General features: G+C 36.3%; 2 protein-coding genes across 2 annotated transcripts; one reads left to right on the top strand and one right to left on the bottom strand.

The window, feature by feature from the left end:
* Nucleotides 1-3,127: 3,127 nt before the first annotated feature.
* LOC109237674 (MLO-like protein 1) lies at nt 3,128-9,451 on the top strand. Its single transcript, XM_019404004.1, has 14 exons — nt 3,128-3,544; nt 4,340-4,397; nt 4,512-4,738; nt 5,496-5,612; nt 5,691-5,751; nt 5,841-5,938; nt 6,506-6,580; nt 6,703-6,791; nt 6,922-6,971; nt 7,068-7,108; nt 7,894-8,103; nt 8,192-8,259; nt 8,427-8,487; nt 8,810-9,451. Exons 1-14 carry the CDS (start codon nt 3,413-3,415, stop codon nt 8,993-8,995), a joined length of 1,473 nt encoding a protein of 490 aa, XP_019259549.1. The 5' UTR covers nt 3,128-3,412; the 3' UTR covers nt 8,996-9,451.
* Nucleotides 9,452-9,641: 190 nt separating this feature from the next.
* Nucleotides 9,642-14,307, bottom strand: LOC109237676. Its single transcript, XM_019404005.1, has 6 exons — nt 14,006-14,307; nt 13,852-13,886; nt 12,339-12,521; nt 11,042-11,092; nt 10,023-10,081; nt 9,642-9,936 (listed from the first exon to the last, which is right to left on the bottom strand). Exons 1-6 carry the CDS (start codon nt 14,083-14,085, stop codon nt 9,832-9,834), a joined length of 513 nt encoding a protein of 170 aa, XP_019259550.1. The 5' UTR covers nt 14,086-14,307; the 3' UTR covers nt 9,642-9,831.
* Nucleotides 14,308-16,134: the final 1,827 nt, after the last annotated feature.

A 16,134-nucleotide genomic window follows, 5' to 3' on the forward strand; every position in this document is an offset into this window, starting at 1 on the left:
TTTGGATTTGATCTCATTTCTTTTGGCCACCGCACCTTATCACCCATGCTTCTTAATACGTCTACTAACTCTGAAGTGCTGACATTAAAATTGTAACCGCCAAATCTTGCCTTCAAGTTTCTATCATCATCTCGCGTCTCTCGCGTGTTTCGATCGTTTCCAAACCTTGATGATAAACCTGACTCTCTATTCTTCGATCTATGATCATACCTTGAATTGTCTTGCTTTGATCGTGAGTCTTTTCCCGCTGGGCCCATATATGATTCGTATCTATTTTTACCGGACCTTTTTCGGTTTCTGCACGTCTCGAACTTACCTTTTCCTCTTTTTGGGATTGTGAGATAGTATCTTCTTCTATCTTTAGCTTCGTGTTGTATCTGTTGTAAACGTCATTCCAGGTTGTTGCTGGAAATTCACGCAGACTTCCCTTGAGTCGACTCGTGGCTTCTGAGCTTTTCTCATTCAAATTACTGGCAAAAGCTATAGCTGCCCAGTTATCTGGTACACGTGATAACGTCATTCTTTCACGCTGGAATCTATCTACGAACTCTCTAAGCAACTCTGAATCTCCTTGCTTGATTTTGAAAATATCTTCCATTCTTTTTTCGACTTTTTGAGCTCCCGAATGCGCTTTGATAAATGAATCTGCAAGCTCAGCAAAAGAATTTATAGAATTTTCGGGTAAGAGAGAATACCATGTCAATGCTCCCTTGGTGAGTGTTTCACCAAATTTCTTGACCAATACTGATTCGATTTCTTGTTTGGTTAAATCGTTGCCTTTCACACCAGTAGTAAATGCAATCACGTGGTCTCGTGGATCAGTTGTGCCATCATACTTTGGAATATCAGGCATCTTAAACTTCTTCGAAATTGGCACCGGAGCAGCACTAGGCTTCCATGGTTGTTGAGAGTATTTATACATATCTATTCATTTGATTACAGGTGGTACTCCAGGTATTTGCTCTATGCGATCGCTTTGCTCCTTAAGCTGCTTCTGCAGGGTTAGAACTAAATTTTGTAAATCAGATTAACTATGTTACCTGGTTCGCCATCATGAGACTCGCTCGGAGTTCCACCAGTGCCTGAATGAACGAGCCCAGAACGTGGGTTTTCCAAAGTATTCTGATTCGGAGTTGGTGTTGGTGGCGCAACTGGCAACTGGAAGGTAAAAGCACGGAGAGCATTACTGACTTGTTGAGCAATTAGATTTTTCAGGGCATCATCGAGTGCTTGTTCGTTCGCGACTCCAGCATTTTGATTCGCCTCGACTCCGTTTTGATTTGCAACCCCATTATTTGTCTCAGAGCCATCTGGAGTTCCTTCTCGTGACTGGCGTTGTGAATCACGTGGTGAAGGGGATGGGGTCATGTCACCCGTATTATTTTCCTGTTGTTGAAGATCTTGTTGATTGTTGTTGTTGATATTCGACATAGTAAGTTATTTGATGAGAGAATTGACTTAAGAAAGCAAAACGATTATCAGTTTCCCGGTAACGGAACCAATTTGTTTAACCAAAATTGGGACTTCGGTCAAAGCTTATTTTAGAAGAACTCGGGTTACTGATAATCAAATAGAAATAAGAATAATTGAAAAATAATAACTGAATGCAAATTAAATCAATGTATTCCAATAGTATTTCGTGTCTTTACAAATGATCAGTCTTCCCCTTTTATAGTTATTTCTAGGTGATCCGTTTTGCTTCTGTCATAATAAGGCCATTATAGACAATTAATGGCATTTAATGCTACGTTATAATTGGTAATCATTGTAATTCAATACAGATTCTCTAACGTTTTCTATGATTAATGACTATTAATTACTGTATCCGTACCCTCTTTTGCTATCAGGTTCATTCTCTTATCTTGACTTTCGAACATAAAGAGGTTCGAGCATCGAGTCTCTTGAATTTCTGCTCGTGTCTGTTGTGACTCGTGCCTTTTTATCTATTCTTTGCTAATTGTCATTCTTTGACCAGCCTACGTGTCGTGAGATGTCGTTTTTCAATCAATTCTATATATGAACTCAATTTTTCCCAATACAGTTACACCCTTTTTCTTCTTCTTTTTTTCTCCTCTCCTCTTTCCCTATTAATTGCCGCATCTCTCATCAATTTTTCCTTCTTTCTTCATCACTCTCTCTCACCGTCTCTCTCTCTCAATAAAATTTGCAAATGAAATTGCACATATGGAGCCGGTGGAAGATGGCACAACTGCACAATATCTACATGGGTTGAGCAACGAAATGAGCAGTTGGTGATTTTAGGGGCGAACAGATGAAGGTCCTCGAATTAGAATATAAAGACATTGTCCTTGTGTATATAACTCTTCTAAACCCAAAATAGCTTGGACTCCAATTGGTCTGGTTTGTTCAGTTCTCTGCATAGCTAGACATGACTATAGAAAGAAATTTTCTGCACTATTATTGTTCGAATCATTTGTCGATCAATAAAATTTGAGGGTATTTTATTTTCCATCACTGGCAGCCATCAAAAAATTGAAAGCTTTGAATTCAAGCTAAATTCATTTTGGACAAGCAACTTCTAACTGAATAACGCAGCATGTGTGAGCTTGTTTACATTATCTCCCAAATTCGGATAAAGGAGTAGAGTTGCGACAGGTCGATTGTATAAATAAAACTAGTTAATTTATCGTTAGCTGACACTTAACTTGCTCGGGATTGAGGTGCAATAAGTGTAATTGTAATTGTAACTTGTAACTCGATCCCGAGTTAAATTGCCTTTTGTTTCGATGCTAGTATGCGGCCATTTTTATTTCATGTGCTATATACTCTATTTGTAAAAGATAAAAGTAGAGTTTCATATGCAACAATAATTATGCCTCAATCCTAAGCAAGATATGGCCGACTATATAAACGCGTTGTCCCACATCACCAAAACAAAAACGCATTGTACCATTCGGCAATTTAAATCTGTCTTTTGACAATAATCGCGTAAGTAAAGTATAACATGTATTGTTTTTAAAATTAAGTATAAATTCCATTTATTTACTTTAAATAAGAACTCATATTTGATTTTGTTAATTTAATAGCAGTGGAATATGTTTAACTGCCACTTTTCTTATTTACATTATTTAATGCCTACGTTAATAAGCATCACACAAAAAAACAAGACACATCAAATATCATTTTCATGAAAACAGAGTTAAACACATGCAGACCATAGTTGTAGGAAATTATAACCGAATTTTTTTTTTTGCAGATTTTTGCCATTTTCCTTCAAATTTCTTCATTCTTTTCTTGATCATTTCTCCATTTTATAATCACTCCCGCTTGTTATTGTGGGTGTGATTCCTTTTTTTAATTTCCTTCTTTAATTATTTCACATTTCATGAAACAACTAACGAGAGGAGCAGTTATTATTTTGATTGGGAAAAGATAATTAAAAATTTGAAAAATGAGTGGAGGTGGAGAAGATGAAGGAGAAGGATCATTGGAATTTACACCAACGTGGGTTGTTGCTGGTGTTTGCACCGTCATTGTTTCCATTTCTTTAGCTCTTGAGCGCTTCCTCCATTATACTGGAAAGGTCTAATTGAAATTTTTTAGATTCAGACAATTTTTCAAAAGCCTTTTTATGTTTTCAATAATTTTTTTTCTTCTTTCTCAGTCATTTTTCAGTCAAAATTTAATTTAAATTTTATATGCATTTGTTGTCACTTTGCATCTAAAAGTTTGTCATGTTTGACTCTATCTTTATGTTAAGAAACCAACATAACAAAGATAACAATAAAAATAGGACTAAAAAAAAAAAAAAAAAGCAGCCCGATGCACTAAGCTTCGGCTATGGCCCGCGGGGTCCACCGGACCACAAAGGTTTATTGCACTTAGCTCCCGCTATGCGTGGGGTCCGGGGAAGGGCAGGACCACAAAGGTCTATTGCACTAAGCTCCTGCTATGCACGGGTCCGGGAAAGGGCTGGACCACAAAGGTCTATTGTATGCAGCCTTACCTTGCATTTCTACAAGAGGCTATTTCCACGGCTCGACCCGTGATCTCCTGGTCACTTGATAGCAACTTTGCCAGTTGCACCAAGGCTCCCCTTCAATAATAAAAATAGGATCTTTATGTAATTATATATTTTTTTTTTCCCTCTTTTGCTTTCCTTTTCTGAAATTAATTTGAATTTCAAATTGAAGATTCCACCATTTTCTTTTTCCAGATAATGGATAGTTCCAAATTAAGTAGAATGAAATGATACAAGGAATGCATACAGTAGAGTCAAACTTGTTTAGGATTTGAAACGTAATTGTTGTTATTGTTTGTTGTTGCTTTGCCTTATTCTAGTTACTCAAGTTCCTTCTTTTGCTGACAATATGTGCAGCATTTGAAGAAGAAGAAACAGAAGCATCTCTATGAAGCCTTACAGAAAGTTAAAGAAGGTTCTAAATATAATCTCTTTTATCTCAATCACTGTATCAGTTCATATTCTTTAGTTTGAAGTACAAGTCTTACTGTTGCATTTATGAATTGGTTTTGTGAATGTGAATGTGCAGAGTTGATGCTATTGGGGTTTATATCTCTGCTGTTAACGGTATTTCAAGGTCGCATTGTCAAATTCTGTGTGCATCAAGATGTTGTAAAACACTTACTTCCTTGCTCGTTATCGTTGGAGGCTAATTCATCCTCGTCTCATGAATCGACTCCTGCTAGTCCGCATTCACATCACCATCGCCATTTGCTTGTAGAAGAAGCGGCTGCTATTGGTTACTGCCATCACAAAGTACTCTAGTCCATTGCTTTTATCTTCCTCTTACTTCCACTTACTTTGCTTTTGCTGATATCTGTCATAATAAAAGAGAAGTTATGTAATCGACTTCTATACAAAGAAAAAAGAAAATAGTGTTGTAACTTTCATGGATTTATAATGTATCTCTCCTACTCTGAGTAATCCTGCTAGGTCTATGTCACGACCCAAGCTCATGGTACGTATTGTCCACTTTGGGCCTAGGCCCGCGCGGATTTGTCTTCCGGGCTACCCACCTTGAGCCCCAAAAGCACACGTACCATGTGAACTTGTGCCATGCCTTATAAAGCTCTTCACTTACCTCTCACATTCCGATGTGAGATTCGCCTAAGGTTACACGTGCGCCCCTTCTTCAGAAGCTTGCCAGTGTAGAAGCCTGCCAGTCCTATTTGACCAACCCTAGTCAGTCCGCCCTCCGTCATGGACATCACAGTCTACTTGCATTGTATTGTACCAAAACTAACCAAAATTTGGTCCAGCTTGATTAAGAGTAACACGAGCTGTGAATGATATTATGTTAACTGCATTTGAGTGATATTACCTATGGCTGTCAAAATTAGCTTTTGTTAATTCTTGATGCTAAAGCTAAACACTAATGTTCAATTCTGGTTCTGAAATATGTATAGCAATTTTTCCTTTTTATAGTAGACTATGACTTCAAACTTTAGTTTAATTTGTGATAGTCGATCTTGCGTTGCATTTTACTAATAATTCTTTTCATTTTTATTTTCAGCATAAGGTCCCGTTACTATCTCTTGAGGCATTGCATCACCTTCACATTTTTATCTTTGTCTTAGCTACTGTGCATGTGACTTTCTCTGTTCTGACTATTGTATTTGGAGGAGCAAAGGTCAGTACTAAACTCTTCTGCTTCAATTATTTTTCAATATTGGCTAACTGACTTCTTGTCTTTTTAATAATGGTATAGATACGTCAATGGAAGTACTGGGAGGATTCAATCGTAAAAGATAATTATGAGTCGGAGCATGGTATACATAATGTTACTTCCATTGTGCATCACATCTCGACTGTATGTTATTAGTTCTTACAATTTAAACATGTATGCGCCATTTTGCAGATCATCTGAGACCATCAGTTACCCATGTCCAGGAACATGATTTCATTAGGAATCGGTTTCAGGGTATTGGTAAACAATCAGCCATTTTAGGTTGGGTGGTAAGCGCCTTCCTTCCCTAATAAGTATGTTGGCCATTCTCTAGAAAACAATATCACATCTTAGTACTTGTACACATGCAAAAAACCTTCCTTTCCAGAAACTTTTAGGGGTCGTTTGATTGGGAAACAAGTTATCCCAAGATTAATTATCCCGGGATTAGTCATACCGGAATTGTTATCCCACCCTTCCTTAGGAATAAAAATAACACTACAATCCCGGGATTAGTTATACGGCAAATTTATCCCAATCAAACGTGGGATAAACCTATCTCAAATTTAACCCCAGGATTAATTATCCCTTATCCATCGTACCAAACGAGCCCTTAGGGAAAGGTCTTTACGTCATTTTAGGTTTTGGAGAGTCAATATAGGTCCTTATTTGTGACAAACGTCATATTGAGCTAACTTGAATGATAAAAACAAGAGAAATCTGAGATATGTAGTTTCATGAGTAAGAAAGAAAGATAAAGAAGGCGGACGACATGTAGTTACTTGTATATTATTTGTCATTGTCTTTTGATAAAATTGTCATAAGTTTTACTACTTTGCTTTGGTGAAAATTTGCAGCATTCTTTCTTTAAGCAATTTTATGCTTCTGTGAACAAGGAAGACTATAGAGCACTTCGTTTGGGATTCATAATGGTAAGTATGTGTTTTTTGCCAGACTGAGTTGTGACTTATGAGATACTGGTTTCTTGTTTTACCATGTATTTTGTGCGCTTTTACTTAGCTTATAATGTAGCAAAAACATATTCTTTGTGTAGACACATTGCAGGGGAAATCCAAGATTCAATTTCCACAGGTACATGATACGTGCACTGGAAGACGATTTTAGAACAGTTGTCGGTATCAGGTATAAGTGACAGGATGATGCTAAAGCTCGTTAACGTTTTCCTCTTCAGCTCTTAAAAAGAGTTTAAATCATTCTTTCTCATTGCTGGTTCTTCAAATTAACTGGTACTCTTTGCTTTTGTTTGTTGTAGTTGGTATCTCTGGATATTCGTAATCCTCTTCTTGTTGCTTAATATTAACGGTATGCCAGTTTAAACTTCGAATAGACATGTTCACCTTGCCATTGTTATGATATCATTTGTACTGTTCGCCTTGAGAAATAATTATGCTTTTGCAGGTTGGCACACCTATTTCTGGATTGCTTTCATTCCTTTCATTGTGAGTGACCCCAACATAAACTTTTCCAATGTTTTGAGCTTTGAATTACAGCTTGTTTGGATGGTTTTTATGTATCGTTTTATAATGTATCGTATAGTTTTGTATTATATTGTACTATATCGTTTTGATGTATACAATGTTTGGATAGATTGTATTGTTTGCCGTCACTTCATGATGTCATGCACCAACAATATAAAGAATAAACTTGCAATTTTATAAGGAAAATCAAGGTACGAGGTAGAATTATTTTATGAAAAGGTAGGGCAAAGGATAAAGCAAGATTATTTAATAGTAAGGAAGGGCAAGATGAGAGAACAAATAAGGTAACGACGCGACCACACCAAATCAGTCGTTCGATCAAGTGGCACTTTTCGTCGTTAAGTAACGACGTATTTAACGATGCGATATAATAAAATTTTAAGTAACAATCAAAACAAACATAATATTTAAAGTAACAATATGATACAACAGGTAACAACCATCCAAACAAGCACGCCTAATCTCCAAAGCTATGTATTATTTATCAGAACTTTATGATTTAATATTCAGGACATGATCACCTTTCCTGATAGTTGCCTGTACTTGTGTTCAAGTTATGATCAAAGTACTAGTCAACATCTCTATCGAGCCTTAAATCGTTATAATGAGCATTAAACATGAAAGTCTTTTACTTCCGTGTGTGTTTTTTGCTGTTTGTTTTTTATTTTACACTACAAAGCTTGTGCTGCAGCAACAACCTGACTTGATTTCTGTTGTCTTTTCGTTCTTCATTTCGTGTTTTTCAGCTTCTGCTTGCTGTGGGCACAAAGTTGGAGCATGTGATTATACAGTTAGCTCATGAGATTGCTGAGAAACATGTAGCAGTAGAAGGTGAATTGGTTGTACAACCTTCTGATAGTCACTTTTGGTTCGATCGCCCTCAAATCGTCCTCTTCTTGATACATTTTATTCTCTTCCAAAATGCTTTTGAAATAGCATTTTTCTTCTGGATTTTGGTAAGCTAATCAAACACACCATTCAATTCAGTGTTTATTACAGTTAAATGCTCTCTTCTAATTTCATTGTTTTTCTTTTTCTCTGTAGTTCCAGTATGGCTTTTACTCCTGCATTATGGGAAAATACGTGTTCGTTACCCCTCGGCTTGTCATAGGGTAGATTGCTATACTCATTATCAGCTATACCTTATAACTCCCACAGTTTATATTTCACTCTTTGGGGCAAATTTTCTTGCATTTCTTGACCTTTTTCTTTCAGTTTCCTTATTATATCTGATTTATCAGTGTGTTCATATTTGAAGGTTTTTTTCCATCTTTTTCAGGGTGTTCATTCAGGTTTTATGCAGCTATAGTACATTGCCACTTTATGCTTTAGTTACACAGGTGAGATTTTACTCAAAAAGTTAATGCAAGAAGTTTGAATTCCATTTATGAAACTTAAGAGTTTAAAGTTATACACACCGTCAATGTAAAACAAATTTACACTATGAGGTCACCCAAATAATATGAACAGATAAGCTTCCTTAAAATATGAGATTTGTAATCTTGAAAATAAGACAGGTTGCCTGCTACAACAGGTAAAGATGACCTGATGGTGTAGAAAATTCTTACATTGACGGACGACAGTATGCATAACTTAAACTCGAAACTTAAACCTTTATGTTCTCCTAAATTCTTTTTTTCGTTTTTGGACATGAATTTATAGATGGGCAGTCACTATAAGAAGTCAATGTTTGATGATCATGTTCAAGCTTGCCTTATAGAATGGGCTGAGAAGGTGAAAAAGAAGAAAGCACAAAAGGCTGCTAGAGATTCAACTGATGATGGCTTTACTATAGGATCACCAGAGTCTGTACATGGCTGCAGAGACCTCTCTCCACATGGGGTTTAGCTAACACTTACATCCATGTGATTGAGATTGTAAAACTGGGATATAATCCATCACTGAGGTCTCGAGTCAACAACAACCCAGTGGAATCCCACAAGTGGGGTCTAAAATCCAATCCATCACTGAGGTCTCGAGTCAAGTAATAAAAAACCAATCTCTATCAGTCAGATCTCCTCAGAAGTATGTGATTTGGCCTTTCCAACTAATTGATGTAGGAAGAACCTTGGACCTATTCATTCCTTCTCAGACTCGCTAGTGGTTGTTTACATCTTGTAATATCCTAGCTGAAAATTTCAATCTTCTAGAATCAGATGTATGATAATAGTGCTAGATTCTGCAAAACAGTTTAGATTTTAGTTCCTCTTAATAAATACTGTGCTGTCACTAAGCTGAGGTAGGGTTCTTTTGTATATATTCCCTCGCCAGCTTGATGTTCAATGAATTAAAATATTTAGTTTACTATGTCTACTATTTATTGCACCTGTCATCAGTATAAAGTACCATTATCCCACAAACTGCATTTACCAACATCGATTTGTATTTTTAAATGCTGTTGGCGCAGTAGGAGGGTTCTTCTCATTTATTTAAACGCATCTATACTATTCATCAGAGGCATATTAGAAGTCGCATTCATCGAAGAATTAGCAAATAACGTAAAGACAGAAATGTGGAAGGGTGCAGAATTGCCAATTTAATGATACACATTGTCTTTCTCAAACAGATTAAATATCAAGTAGTTATTCAGCATTGATGATAGCTTACAAGAGGTATCTAACACATTGCAGTGCAAAGATTTCTGAAACTGCATAACTTAGTTTTGGACATTTGATGGGTAATAATTAGGCATCAGAAATGGCATTTGCACTGAGCATTGCCACCCGAAGTTCACTTAAAAAATCCTTGTGTGACCCAGTAGAAGATCCAGCTCCTGCTTGTGACATTAACTGAAAGCAAAAGATGAATGTCAGTATTTATGGAGAGATGACACCAAGGAGGGGAAGGGGGAGAGAATCGGTAGACTGCTTCTTACTTGATGTGGAAGCATTGCTTGCCCCCAGGGTGATCTTTTCGTGTACATGACTGGCCTTTCTGGGTAAACAGAAAGATAGCCAAATTAGTTGTGACTACAGGTATAGATGGAGAAATTATCTTTTTTTGTTTTTCTTAATGCTAATTGGAGAAATCATATAAATTCACAACAACTAGAAGTGAGAGATTCACTTATGCTCGACGTCTCCTGGGAATTCTTTCTGATCTACGCCCATTGACATAGACGTTAAATCTTAGTTACCAATATACCATTAATCAAAAGTCAATCAACTCAAACAGATTATGTTATTGATATTTAAACCCAAAAACAGATTATAGAAATTAAATAATTTCTGCACACCTTCAACATTGAGAGCTACAACAACAAAAGCATCACTTCCTGCAGTTTCACAAGAATGTGCTGACAGTACAAAGAAGTAACTCAAATCAAAGTGGTAGAATGATGTCCTTTGGGAAATGCAAATCCATCTAATTGCTCTCAAGATAGTTTAGACTCAAGGATATCAAAACTTGGCAATTGGCATTACTACTTACTATATTAGATGACAAAGGATAAAATCCAGGCCATTGAAACTGGGCGTTACTACCAGCATGAACTTAAGGATTCAACTATCCTAGAGAAGACATTCATAGCCTTCGAAGTGTTTAACACTTATATTTTTGTGTATGAATAAGGGTCAACTTTATTACTTTTAAAGCACCCAGGAGGTGCATGGTATTTAGAAAACAAAGCTCAGACTCTTTCCAGGCTTAGAAGTGTTCAACATACCACCATCCAGACTTGATTCAGAGTAAATGAAGTTTACTTCGAAAGAAGCATGAATGGATACATTATGTAGTGAATATATATTTTCACAAAATATTCAGTTCTAACAATAATTCAAATTGCGAAAGGTGGCAAAAGGTATTCCTGGGTAAATTCTCATGTATTAAAGAAAACCACTGAAAATCAAGGAAGAAATCAGATTGATTAGCATAAGAGAATTCTTTAACTCTTACCAATAGAATCATCTGGTAAATTGTTGTGAGCATTCAGAGCAGCCGCCCAGCCTATCAAAAAAGAGGAAACTTCATTGTCTCACTTGTGACTTCTTGATCATAGTGACTAGAGGCATCATACCGATTTTAATACACAAGACTGAAAGTTGGTTAACAAAGAATATATGGTTCAGCACTCAATTTCATGCAGATTTGCAGGTCCAAGGGGAAAATGGTACATTTAGAATTTTCTTTCTTTGGGACAAACACATCTAGAATTTACTAAATCGCATGATGTTACTTTGGTGTTCCACCGCCTGCGATTGAATTTTTGAAGCTTTTTGCAATTTCTTTATCTTAATATTTTTTTCCCGCGCTATTGCTGACAGTTTTTTCAGACCAAGTCTCAGTGGAGTGAAATGACTAGTGAAGATTCATAAAACTTACACCAACTAACTTGGAATTGAAGTTTTGTTCTTGTTGTTTCCTTTGTTGACAGTTTCTTATAGCCAGAAGCAGCAATTAACTCTTTCCTCTTAAACCTGATTAATTGGCCATTTCCTTAATATATACAAAGTAAATGAAATAATTGGGTGTTTTCTTGATATACACAAAGTCAGGCTGTGTATTGTGAAATGAGGATGACGGGGACTGTGCATCAAAATGTTATATTACAAAACAACACATATGATAGTACTCTACGTTAAATTCATCTTGAATGACAACTTTCACTTCAAATCACCTCAAGCAAGTTGAAAGGGTATGCTTTTCATCAGAAGGATTATACAAGATGAGATAATTCAATAGAAAAAGTGCCACACCAAAGACCGAGTGCATCTTATAATCGAGGGGATTCCAATAAGTAAAAAGTTATAAAGTCTACTACTCTTTGATATGTACATTGTCTTTTTCAACTATTAGGTCCACAAGGATTGGTAAGAAAAACAGGCTAAAGTAAAGAAAATAACTTGAAAAGCACCAGTACATGCACGTAAATGATGGAAGAATCACATCAAAGCCAATTCACCATTGATCTCTAATATTTCACTGTACGAATTCAGCATCCATAGAGAGCTCAAAATTGGTGTTGATGACAAAGAAAATGAAAGAATGCACAAAGCAAAATATTATACACACAAACAAGACTGAACAGAAAAAACAATTGAATCTGAATAACCAAATGGCACGAAAAGGCATCAGAAAAAGGGAATGCTGAAAAAGATATTTAAGGTATGACAATGTTATTGAGATAAAAGTGATTATATAGATAATAGAATTGATAAAACTAGGAGCTCATGATTTAATCTAAGAAACATACGATCATTCAGTAGCTGAAAAGCTTCACTTGTACCACATCCTTGTAGCGGTATTAACCTTGCTGGAGGATACTCATTCGCTCGATTGACACCACTTGCATCAGCTACAGTAGATACAGAACTAGAGACACTGATTTGGTTCTTCTCTCCATCACTAGCGTAGCTGTTAGCTCGTTCAAGTCGATCTGTAAAATAAACAATCAGAAAAAGGTCGATCCAGATTTCTAGTTTAGAAAGACTAAATCCAGCGAATATCCATCGGCAAAGAATGCCAGCATTCCTACTTCGCCTGTCCATGCATCACAAAAAGCTAGTTAACCAGTTGAAAGTGTAACACTCTTTTTCAGTTTCGTTCTATGTCAATAAATCAACTCAGGTTTTAGGAGTTTATCTACCCTTCCCTGCGTTCTTCCAGCTGACGAACATTGGCTCATCTTTTGGTGTCTACTAATCTACCATGTATAACCTTAAAGAAGGTTCAGTTCTACTAGTTGATAACAGCTAAAGACACGCAATAACAGAAAGTCCTTAGAAAAGCTTATAAAATCCTGTACACTGGCTCCTGTGACCAAAAGGAAAATGAAAATGGCTTCCTATTCTAAAGATCAATAGAACTATTGAGCTTCATGTTTTGCTGATGCTACGATAATAAGAAGAGAGCAACATTTGGAATTAAGTTCAAGCAATCAACTTTAAAGTGCTAGAATAAAAGACCAGTTTCCACTGATTGGCAGCTGGTATGGAAACAACCTTATAATGCATCCGCACGTCACAAGAATTAGCTGATTTTATCGGAAACGAGCTGTTTTCCAGGACCCTGTATTCCTCCAGAGTTACACAATTGTTTCAAAACTTTCCAGTGTCAAACTTGTTACTATCCACAGACAAAATTTTTATGTACGATCACCATTTAGGCCAAGCTTCTTTTTGGCCAAAAGTGTTTTTTTTTTTTTAGCCAAAAGCACTTTTGGCCAAAAATTGAGGTGTTTGGCCAAGCTTTTGGAAGGAAAAAAAGTGCTTTTGAGGAGAAGCAGAAGCAGTTTTTGAGAAGCAGAAAAAAGTAGCTTCTCCCCAAAAGCACTTTTTTGAGAAACACTTTTGAGAAAAATACACTTAGAAGCAGTTTTTTAAAGCTTGGCCAAACACTAATTGCTGCTCAGAAGTGTTTTTCAAACTAATTAGCCAAACACAAACTGCTTCTCACCAAAAGTACTTTTGAGAAAAGCACTTTGGAGAAAAAGCACTTCTCAAAATAAGCTGATTTTTGCAACTTGGCCAAACGGGCCATTAATCACACCATCAGATATTTCAGAAACACTGTTAAAAGATGAACACGGTACTCATCATAAGAGCTACACTGTTAAAATATAAACTTTTACATGATATTTGTCTTGATCATAACAGTATATTACACGTAAATTAAGGCAGTAAGCTTAACATAATCTCAATTAACAAAAAGTAATACTCCCTAAGTAGCTAAAAGTTTATACTTGTAGCTATATCAAAAGTAGTTACCTCCTCCAGATTTTCGCCTGCCGAGTGAACGATTCCTGGTAAAAAGGAAAAGATCAGACGAAATCAATTCAATAAGCACGTCCAAATTTAGCAAGTCAATAAAACAAGTCCGGAATTAGAAACAGTGAACATATATAAAAATCATTATGAATACCGCTGATTGGGAGGGGCATAGCGTTTGACAGTTCCAATATTGTCGGTGGCAGATAAGTCAGTAGCAGGATGTTCCGGCATCTCCGCTTTGGTATTCAACAACAGTCACGCGCCGCCTCCGCCTGTTTACTGTGAACTTCCGGTGATATTCTCAGCTGAGCATGTCTTTTGTGCGTCTATAAACTCTGCAACTAGGAGAGATCCAACGAGGATTTTGATTAATTGATTGATTTGTGATACTTTGCTTGGTTTCGCCACGCGCTCAAGGGAGAGTGAATGTACTCTCCACTTTCAACTTTCATCCCCAACTTTTCAAGAATCCTTAAGGAAAGCCCGTCAAGTTTTATTATTTCTGTTTTGCGTCATTACTTATTGTTGCCCTCTAATAAAGTGCATGTCAATATATCTTATTGCATATTTGATATAATCCTTATTTGTATTTAAAATGATATGGAAACTTTGACGTTGTGTTGTCCTAATAGGCAGACGTAAATCAATGAAAAAATTTATCAAATTTTGTTTTGATTGAAAGTACAGTCATACATATCTATAACAACACTTCACTATAATGATCAAGTTTGCTTTGGAACCAATTTTTCAGGTTATATTATAATATATATTTTTTTTATAACAACACTTCACTACATCAATTAAAAAATATCGAAATAAATAAGGTTGTTATAGAGAAATTTGATGGTGTGTTAATATGCTTGAGAGGTAATGAGTTCACATTTGATTCTCGTTTGAGAGAAAAATCATTGCGAGCAGTAAAAGCAGAATATTGATATCTGTCATATCTTAATACGAATAATAGTCATTTGCCTTTTGGATTGAACTTTTTGTGTTGATCAAGCTTGAAAGGTGAATCTAGTAAGTGATAATAACTTTTCGGGTGAAAAGTTCAATCATTATTTCACCTTTGGCTTCACATGCTCCCCCATTTGACGTTGTCTCCTCTTTAACTGGAACCATTGTCACTTTATTTGTAAAAGCCTAATTTTATATCCAGATTATCGCTGGACAAACATACTAGCATGAAACAAGAATCTGTAAAACCAGAAAAAGCAAATTTATCGTTTTTTTTCTTTTTTGCTAAAACGAAAATATTATTAAAAGCTATGAAAGACATGTAGTAAAGTTTGCATAAGGGGACTGTTCTTCTTATACAAGTGTTCTAACAGTCTTTAATTTATTGAAAGTTAGTAAAGCATAAGGCGGTGGTTCGTCGTAATGTAGTGGATGACAACGGTGTTGGCCAATAGAAAGAGCTAAGGTCATGCCATGTTTTTCCAGGAGATCCACTACATTGTTTGCTTCGCGATAGATATGCTTAAATTCCGGTTGTCGCAGTTGTATCATCAATAACCTTCAATCCAAAATAAGAGGTAAGTAGAGATCAGAACCTGTGTCAATCATCATTTGCAGTACCTGGGAATCTATTTCTATCTGTAGTGGATAGAAATGAAAGTCCTGGGCAATTTGCAATCCTATCGACAAAGCATGAAGTTCTGCTTCAAGTGCGGATGAGCAAATGCGGTGCATAGTAAAACCTCGGATCCATTGACATTGATGGTCTCGAAACACTCCCGCAGCACCCGCAGTTTTGGTGTCGGAGTTAAAGGCACCGTCAATATTTAATTTAAATGAATATGGCGTGGGAGGGTGCCATTTAATATACTGAGTAGTCGTTATACGAGGTAAGGCAGGGGGTATTCTTAGATAGTGAAATTCTATCACATGGAACATAATATATTTACCGATATAGGATCATGTAAATTGTGGAAAAGGTTATGGTTGCGAGTAGTCCAGAAGTGCCAGAGAAGGAAAGGAACAAGTTGAGCTGTCGGAACTTCAATTCCATGGTAGATAAATGGAAGGTGGATACATATACACTGCTCTTTAAGCTATTCAGAGAAAGATGTTGCATGCAAGTTAATAGGGAAGAAGTTCCATACAGTATGAGAATTGATGCATTCAAAGAATAAGTGTTGGAGGGATTCGATTTTAGTAGGAGAGGAATGACACAAAGGGTGGGGAAGCATATTAATAAATGAAAGGTATATAGCATTGGCAGTCTGTTAAGAAGTACTAGCCAAAGAAACGTTTGAATTTTAGGTGGGATATGGAGGG

The sequence above is a fragment of the Nicotiana attenuata genome, unplaced genomic scaffold (assembly GCF_001879085.1).
Source record: "Nicotiana attenuata strain UT unplaced genomic scaffold, NIATTr2, whole genome shotgun sequence".
NCBI lineage: Eukaryota > Viridiplantae > Streptophyta > Magnoliopsida > Solanales > Solanaceae > Nicotiana > Nicotiana attenuata.